This window comes from Entamoeba invadens (genome assembly GCF_000330505.1).
Source record: "Entamoeba invadens IP1 unplaced genomic scaffold scaff_1105074725457, whole genome shotgun sequence".
NCBI classification, from domain to species: domain Eukaryota; phylum Evosea; order Mastigamoebida; family Endamoebidae; genus Entamoeba; species Entamoeba invadens.
This window is the reverse complement of record NW_004440125.1, coordinates 5,204-15,139: the sequence shown is the minus strand read 5'-3', so window position 1 is coordinate 15,139 and position 9,936 is coordinate 5,204. Positions and strand designations below refer to the sequence as shown.

The window sequence follows — 9,936 nt, the reverse complement described above, 5'->3', positions numbered from 1 at the left end:
ACTATTGGTTATTTTCAATATAAAATAACCAATAAAATAAAATAAAAAAAACAAAATAAATTTATTTTTAAATTAGCATCCTCCTTTTTCTCAGCATCCCTTTATTTCCTTCTACTGTGATAAAAGTTTAATTTGTTGATTTGTTAAAATTTTTTTTGAAATTAATAATTTAAAAATAATAATATGAATTTTTTTCCTATATTATAGTTAGTAAAAAACTATTTAACCCTTCCAGTACCAGAAATCAACAAAATTTAATTTTTATTTTTTTTCAAAAATTTTCAAAAAAACAAAACCCAATTCCAAAATTCTGAAAAGTTGACAAGAAAATTACCATTTTATAGTTCATGAAAGCCAGTAAAAATAATGTATAAACAAATAACCGTCATTTTTTTATCAAAACAACAGAAAAACCGAATAAATGAGTAGCAATTTTGTATCGAGTGTAACAATTACTTGTTGTTTATAAAAAAATAATTCAAAAAGTATAACAAGTGTTAAAAATGCCAAATGTTTCGAAGATACGACAAAGGATTTAAAAATTGAAGTTTACAGTTCATATTGTATAGTTTTATTATTATATATTTACTATAATGACAACTAAAACGATTAATTAAAATAATTGGTTTAAATTTAAATATACAGTAAAAAGTGTTTATTTGTGGGTTTTTAAACAGAGAAAAAACGTATATTTGTGGGTTTATCATGGAATTGTGAAGTAAATTCTATTCACCATTTTTTCCATTAAAAACAGTGTTATAGAAAATATAGTAATTTTTTTGAATTATAATAAAACTATATTATTTATCTAAGTGGACCTAAATTCAAGGTTCTAGAGCAAAATAATTATTTGTGGGTTTTACATTTGATTAGTCCATTGACCCACAAATAGACGTAACCCACAAATATAAAAACCCACAAAAAGACACTTTTTACTGTATAGTTTATTCGTTGAACCCTTATGTGGGGTTATGTGTGTTACTTGCTGATTCGTTAAACATTTTCACTTTTCTTTTTGTCCCTTTCATGTATCAACATATCACTCTTCTTTATTTCTGTTATATAATTTTGTTTTCGACGTTTTTATCGTTTATTTTGGTTATAGACAAAATATATTACATCATAACAAGTATACATAAAAAGGAAATAAATAAACATCAACAAACATCAGTCCAAAGCAAATAAAAGTTGTTCTTTTCACTTATTATATACTACGTGTATTTGTATAGACATGTTTTTTGCGTGTTCATTTGACTGTGTATATTCATGAAACACTGCAGAGTTTTACCCCCTCATAGTTATTGATAATTAAAATTCACTCAAAACAAACATTTAACATGAAAGTTTTACACGTACATTTTTGAGAATTACGAATCTGTTTGTTAGTATTTGACAGAGCACATAGAAACTATAAACAAACTATAACATTTGAGTACAAAAAGTTGTATTTGCGTGCTTGTGTATACATTTACCCATTTTTCGTTAACATGTTTATGTTATGTTAATTTTTTAGTGTTATTTCCATATTATTTTTCAGTTCAACTTCCAGGGTTGTTGGTTATATTTATTTTTATTTAAAGTATTTTTATAAAGTAAAATGAATGTTATTTTGTTTTAAATGTAATTATAATATATTTTTATATATTTAATTTGAATTGTGTAATATAATAATTAAACTATAATAAAACCATTATACCAAGGCTTTTGTTACAAAAAAAACATCCAAACTTGTTCTTATCACATGGAAGATTTGATTGTTGGTGACTACAAGTGGAAAGCAATGGGCCCCATCAACAAAGAAAAGAAAAAGTTCAAAAGGAAGGTTGCGAAGGTGGGTGCTGACTATAAAGCAGAATTTTGTAATTCGACTGCTTCTGACTTGTTTTTTGGGTTTTTTGACAAAAATTTAGTCGAAAAAATAACAGCATTTACCAACACCAAATTATTAGGAAAAAAAAGGTAAACCCCAAATAAAAAAATAGATATTATACGATATTTCGGCATTTTACTATATATGGGAGCACACCATGACATAAAGAATCCAATTTCCGAACTTTGGAACGAAAAACACGGGAAACCAAATATTTATGGTAAAGCTATGCCCAGAAATGTTTTTTAACTTATCAATGCCAACATCGATACTTACAATGTCACAACTTTTCCGGATGAAGTTGAGAAAGAGAGTTGTTTTATGGGTGATGAAGAAGAGAGTGAGGAAAGTGCATCCAATGAAGAGGAAATTCCAGAGAATAAAGAAGAGACTGAAGAAGAAGACTATTTGAGTTGTGATGAGTGGGTCAAAAAACATTCTGTTGACCTGACCGAAGAAAAGCTAAAAAGGGATTTTGAAGTGAGACAAAAAGTAAATGATGAAGAGACTATAGAAAAGGGGGTTAATCAAAGCATCAAACACGCCAAACTCGAATGACAAATTTGGCAAAATTGGGGAAGTGTTGGAAGCTTTTATTCACAACTTGGTGAACAACAAATACTTTACACCGAGCACTACACAATTGGTTGATGAACACCTTTGCGCATTCAAGGGAAAGATATTGCAAAAATATTCATCAAGTCCAAACCTCAGCGTTACGGCATCAAGTTTTGTGTTTGTTTTTTTGGTTGTTGTCGTAAGAATAATCAACGAAGTCGGAGATTCACGGTGTTGAGACTAATACATTGGTAATTGACTTGTTGTTGATATTGTGTTTGATAATATGTTCAATGAATAACAAAAAGATGTGCTGTGATTGTGAAAGTGGTATGGTTATAAACCTACAGATGTACTGTGGAAAATGCGACAAGAAGGAAGAAAATCAAGGATTTCGGGTGACGATAAATATGGTGGCTCCACAACTGTGTATGGGAAAGTTTGTGACAGTTGTATGTGACAACTTTTCTGTAGCTTAAGATTGGCACATTATTTGGCTCAATATGGTTCAACAATGCTTGGGACTGTGCGAAAAAACAGAGTTGAGGTACCAGAAGAAGCCAAGCAAATCAAACGTTATGACACCAATGATGATAAGAAGGCTACTACAAGAGAGGCAGATTCAACAGAAGTGTATACAAAGGGTGTATGCAAACTGCTTTTTTACTTTAATGAAAAGAAGAAGTTGGTGCCCATTATGATGAAGATGCAATAATGCAAAAGAGTTGTACACCGTTCAGGAGCAAGTGAGGGGAAAGGATGGCAAACTTGTGAGTGTACACAAACCAAATGTGATAAAACAATACAATGCGACAATGGGAGGTGTTGATAGTGCAGATCAGATGATACATACTTACACTTGTAGAAGGCGCATTTCAAGATGGAATGTGAGAATACTTTATGATTTACTTGACATCGCTGCCCTCAATGCCTACAAGGTATATCATCATCACCACGATAAGGTGGACAGGTTGAATTTCCTCAATGAATTGACAGAGTTATTGATGGAAATGGAGTAAATTACTTCTTTGGTTTTATAGGTTTTATTATAGTTAATAATCTATTTATTTTCTTTGTTATTTTTCTGTTTCTTTTGTGATCTCTGAAAATCATATCTGTGTATCATACAATATTCAAAGCGTTTTTTTAACATATTTATAGGGGGGCTTTGCTTTTTATTAAATTATTATTATTATACTAATTTTTTACTATAATATTATACAAATAAATGATGTGATTACATAATATTCTAAATCTCTGACTCACATCACCCTGCTTCTTCGTTTTTGTATGCTTTATCATTGATTTTAAATTTGTAAGGATAGCATCACTCTACTGAGTTGGTATATCAATTCAAAATAAAAAAATTGGAATCTATTTGTTGGTTAGTTTTTATTGTGTATCCCTGTATAAACGCCACAAACAACAAACAGTATATTCACTTCAAATAGCTATATATTGTGAAAATGGTGTATAGAATACATAATATGGTTGATAAGCGTCACTATCTTATAAATATAAATATAAACTATACACTGTTTATCAGTAAATCTTTCGTTTTTATTAATTTTCTGGTTTTGATTTTTGTCCCAAAAATGCATTTTCAAAAAACAAATGCCAAAACAAAAAAATAATCAGACAAAACAGATTATATGTTACCATTTGTTTAATAATAACAAACAAATACTTGTCTTTCCAATAAAATAGAAAAAAATTGCTCTCTGTATTCATAATACATTTGTCTTTTTTTGAAAAAGTCATATCTTTATTACTCGCAACTGGAAGATATACAAAATTAAATAAAATAGGTGTAATGATCATTAAAGACAAATTTTGGTTTTACTGTCTTTATTTTACTACTTGAGTTGTTTATGACTCTTTTTCTATTCAAATTGATGTGTCTGACGATTAAAAATCAATCTTATTCATTTATTATTAAATTAAAAGGTTTTTATTGTTTATTGAATAAGAAAGAACTAAAAAAATGTGATTTTCACAAAAGTGTATTTTCTTCATATTTTTTCAGTTTTATATTTTACTCTTTTTTGACAAACTCGAATTATTTTATTTTTCACTGAATTACAAAAAAGATGAAAAAAATAATTATGAGATCACAGTGTTTTTTGTTTGATGTAATCGCTTTTCTAAATATTCAATGAATGACGTATCCCTTGTTTTTCAATAATAAATTTTCAAATTGAAAAGTTATATAATTCATTTTTACATTCTGAAACTCCTTTTAGTAAAGATTATTATTGTGTTTAGTTTAATATGCTATACTATTTTTTTGATATAAAAACAAAATTTTTTCAACTTGAAAAGAGAACAATCCGAGGAATCTTCAAGTCTCTCTCGTTGAAAAAAGTGAACCTTTTTTCAATAAAAATACGATTTTAGGTTATAATTTACTATTAAATTATAATATTTTAAATTGTTTTTACTAATAATTTGTTTCCTGGTATTTCCCATGGTTGTTAAAAGTTTAAAGCGTTTTTTGCATTTATTCTCTCTAAAATACACTCAAAATGAATAAGATTAAATGAAGTATACATTTTTTGGAAATTCCTGGTACTGGAAGGGTTAAACAAACGTAGTTGTTCTGAATATTTTTAACTATTTTGCAAAATAATCTCATTAACACAACCAATGCAAAAATAGAATTTATTTGAATTTTGTATAAATAAATCAAATTTGCAAATGATTTTTTTGAAATAATCATTTTATTCAAGTTTCTCTTTTTGATTATTTTTTTAAAATGTTTCAACATCTAAAATGTCAAAAATAAAACACGTAAATGTTATTTGGTTGTTAAGACATCAAAATATGGAGACGAAATTGTGTAATATATGTAATATCACATTCAGTTTATATTCATATTTTTATCATATATAACTTTGATTTTTGATTTTTTAAATTTATATTAATGTATATTTGTGATATAACAGTTGTTTTTAAAGAAAGATATATCATCTATTATTAAATATCCAGAACCAAAATTTTTATGATGAATGACATTGTTATAATATATAAAAACAAAAAAATAATAGCCATATATTATTAAAAGATTCAACCATATTATTTTCACTATTTAAAAAAATCTATAATAATTGATTTACTCTGTTGTATAAACTATGGTGTCAGATGGAAAACAACATTCGCCGATTTTTGTAACATTTGATGGCATTGTAACACTACTTAGACTAATACACCCAGAAAAACAACAATAACCAATTGATTTCACACTTGATGATATTATAACACTACTCAAACTGCTACATCTACTGAAACAATAATCACCAATTGATTCTACTTTGAATGGTACTATTATATTGCTTAATTTACAACATCCACTGAAACTATAATTACCAATTGAAACAACGTTTTGTTGTATTGTAACACTTTTTAGATTAAAACATTCACTGAAACAGCCGTCTTTAATTGTTGTAATACTTGATGAAATGTTTACACTACTCAATTTATCACAATTACTGAAACAATTTTGGCCAATTAAAATAACAGATGATGGGATTGTTATTTGAACCAGATTAATACATTTACTAAAACAGCCATCACCGATTGATAAAACGGTTATTGGTATATTTAAAGAGCTTAGACGACTACAACCATTAAAACTAAAATTCTTAATTTTTGTGACACCCAAAGGAATATTAACACATTCTAAATTTTTACATCCAAAGAAACAGTTTTGATTAATTAGTTTAATGCTTTGTGAAACAATCACAGAACTCAGATTTACACAATTTTTAAAACATTCATCTCCAATTTCAGTGACACTTGATGGTACGTCCACAGTTTTTAAACTCGTACATCCACAAAAACAACAATAACCAATTGATTTTACACTTGATGGGAATACAATATTTTTTAAATTGCTGCATTGATAAAAACAGTAATTAGAAATCACAGTAACCAGCGATGGTATTGTTATACTACTCAAAGTGTTACAATTACAAAAACAATTATCACCAATTGATATTACATTTGATGGTATATTTATATTTTTAAGATTGATACATTCATCAAAACAACTAACTCCAAATGATGTTACATTTAATGGTATTGTTATTTTACTTAAATTGTGACAATTTTTAAAACAACTATATCCAATTGATCTGACATTTGTTGGTATATTTATACTACTTAGTTTATCACAATTAATAAAACATTCGTTATCAATCGATGTGATACAAATAGGAATGTCATTACCAAATCTTTTTCTGTTTGAATAAGTATATGTTACATTTACGAACTTAATGTTTTGTTTGTAATTATTTTTAGAGGTGGTATAATCGACATTAACCCACACAACAATTCGGTAGAACATCTTTGTCACAACAGCCTTTTCTTTTTTGTTGATATCTGGATTAGATATTTTAGAGACAAGTAATTTATTTCCAAATTTTTCATCTTCTAAATTCCATATATGAAGTGTCTCGATTTGAGGGAAATATTTTATTGTTATGTTGGTCAGAGGAATTGGGTTATAATGAAACTTATCCATATTGCCATTGTACTTTTTGCATACAAATTCCAAGTTTACAAAGTCTTTAATAGTCTCGAAATATTTCGAGACAATCATGATGTGATAACTGTCTAATAGAGGCATTTCGGTTTAAAAGATTACTTGTGGATTTATAAATAATTTTATAAAATAATGTTAATTTTTATGATATTTGATTTTATTTCAAGTTGTTTAATCATGGTTCGTCAAAAAACCTAACAATAGGCAGTGAAATTGAACTATTTAATATAAAAAGAAAAAAATAGTCGGAAAAACATTTTCAACTGAAAAAAATTGCCTTAACACTCAAAAAAACACTTCCTGTTAAAAGCGTATTCAAATACTCATTTAATATTTTGGGAATTGACCACTTCATTTTTAATATTATAAATATAGTAAAACAAATTATATTGTTAAATCATAGTCCGGCAAACAGATTCAAAAAACTTCCGTTATAAAATCGGCAATGCATTCTTTTGGAAATTTCTTAAATTTTGGACTTTCCAACAATTTTGCATAAGGATCACATTTCAAATAACATTTTCAAAGTAAAACTCATAAATTATTTTCATCAAAATATTTTTCTAAAATTCATTTGATAAAAAACATGAAGTATAAATTACATTTTCAATAACAAAACAATTATATTTTACCTAATTTAAAACACGAAATTTAAAACTAAATTTTGATAGTTAAATATAAAAACTAATTGTTGTAATTACCATTCAATAATATTTAAACCTAACATATTGAAATTAATTAATATAATTATATTATAAATATACTAAATTATTTAAAAATTTAATAAAAATTTTTTAATAATATAGTATTAACTATTATAATTAATGGCAATTGTTTATAATATAAATATAAAAATAATATTAAAATATTAACACCAAAAAAATGTGTATTAAAAATGATGATAATATGTATAACAAATAATAGTACAATTTTCTTATAAAACATAAATATCAACTTTAAAAAACTATTCTCTAAATTAATAACAACCATTCAGAATAGTTAAATTAAACAAAAAGTTTTATTTATTGAATTGAAATTAAATATTAATTATTAAAAAATCATTAATTATAGTTTAAATTTATAAATAATTTATTATACAAATTAATTAATTTTATTATAAAATAATAATACACAATTGAATTTACTCATTACGATATTTTTTGTTACATTCATTTTATTTTTTAATGTGTATTAATTTATTAACATTTTTAATAATTGATAAGTATTTTATAACTTGAATATTAACAATTTTATTATATCATATTGAAATTTTATTTTTATTCTATTTAAATTCACAAATTATTATTATATTAATTTATACTTAACATAAATCTTAAACCAAACCCACCTTAAAAACAATTAATTACATAATCTGTTTTTCTTTATTTTTTAAATAACATTACCATCAAAATCAGAAATAATGAAGTATTAAGTAATTTTAAAATTATTAATAAATATATTATAACAAAAATTTGTTATATATATATTAGTTTTTAATAATTATATATTAAGACAAAATAATAAATTGAATAATTTTATGAAAATTTTACTATCATATCTAACTAAATAAATAAAATAATTAATTAATTAATTATAAATTGATAAGTTATTAATTTTTCATTTCAATAATATAAAAATATATAACATAATAAATTATAAAAACAGAACAAAATCAATTTAAATAAATTGTAGTCTCCTCTTGAAAACTTCCCAGTGCTTCTTGGTGCATCGAAAAAGTGTGTCAATTTTTAAATTGGCTCTCAGGGCAAACTCGACATTCGAAAAGTATCTTTCAAAACACGCAGAACTTGGTATTAATGCAAAACAACAACAAACAAATTAATACAACTTTGGGAATTTTTCCCGATTAAAAGGAAAAAAGTCGCGTAAACTAATTTTTCTTTTGATTCCAGTACTTTCTCTAATTTTTTGTTCAAATGAATATTGGTAATGTTTTGATCTCAAGGCATGGCAAAACTTTGCAATTGACAAACCTTTTTGAATACGTGTTCGTTCAATTTCAATGCTAAATAAATCTATTTCTTTTTGAATATCTTCATAACCTGGACCCGCGATGAATTTTTCTCCCATAATAATAATTTTTGGACAATAGAAAATGTCAAATAAATAATCCAAATCTCGGTTTTTTATCATTTCTTTTTCAAGTGCTTCACTTACTAAATAATGTTTACAATCAATTTGCGTTTTTGTGTTAACATTAATCGTTTAATCACAATTAAAATAGCACAATTGGAATTGAAATCTAAGCTTCATTAGAACTTGAAGTACAACTGACTGATTATTTAAATACTTTGAAGTTTTTGGAAAAAAAAACACTCATTAAGTTCTGCTTTATTTTCAATTGATTCTTTGACTGATTTAATAATAACATCAATGTAAACTCCAAAACATTTTGTTGTTTCAATAAGGTCAGAAAGTATACAAAGACGTGTTTGTGATTCAATACACAACTCGTTTAAAACTGTATAAATATCATTGAACAAACACACACTAAAATATATATAGGAGTTGTTCAAAAAATATTTCGATATAATCTTGCATTTCAACGTCGAATTCTTCAATTTGTTTTTCGACCATTTCACCAAACACATCTGCTTGTTGTTCTTCGTCTTGTACAAACTGCTCAATCAAAGATTCACTTTTCAGGATTGCAGACGAAGAATTTGCCATATAGTTCCACCTTGTTGCAGAGTAAGTGGACAATTTACATTTTTATGTTGTTGGAATTACAAAATGTGTAGTATTCTTTTAGCTTCTTTGAGTTACACAACCATTTAATAAATGTTGTCACTATATCAAATGGTGCTTCCATACCTACATCTTGGGCAAACAAGTTGCATCTATGAGCGGGGCAGTGTACTCCATAAAACTTTCTTTCGATTATATTTCCTTCTGTGTTTTTTTAAAAACCAGTTTCATTTTCACGTGTTTAATCATACCGTTA

General features: G+C 25.8%; 2 protein-coding genes across 2 annotated transcripts; one reads left to right on the top strand and one right to left on the bottom strand.

The window, feature by feature from the left end:
- Window positions 1-2,736: 2,736 nt before the first annotated feature.
- Window positions 2,737-3,447, top strand: EIN_195050 (hypothetical protein; the record flags this gene model as incomplete). The annotated part of the gene is made up of 3 exons (XM_004254364.1): window positions 2,737-2,867; window positions 2,903-3,074; window positions 3,169-3,447. The coding sequence occupies 3 exons, from the start codon at window positions 2,737-2,739 to the stop codon at window positions 3,445-3,447; spliced, it is 582 nt and encodes a 193-aa protein (XP_004254412.1).
- A 2,093-nt stretch (window positions 3,448-5,540) lies between these two features.
- Window positions 5,541-7,055, bottom strand: EIN_195040 (hypothetical protein; the record flags this gene model as incomplete). Its single annotated transcript, XM_004254363.1, has 1 exon — window positions 5,541-7,055. One exon carries the CDS (start codon window positions 7,053-7,055, stop codon window positions 5,541-5,543), a length of 1,515 nt encoding a protein of 504 aa, XP_004254411.1.
- Between the last annotated feature and the right edge of the window lie 2,881 nt (window positions 7,056-9,936).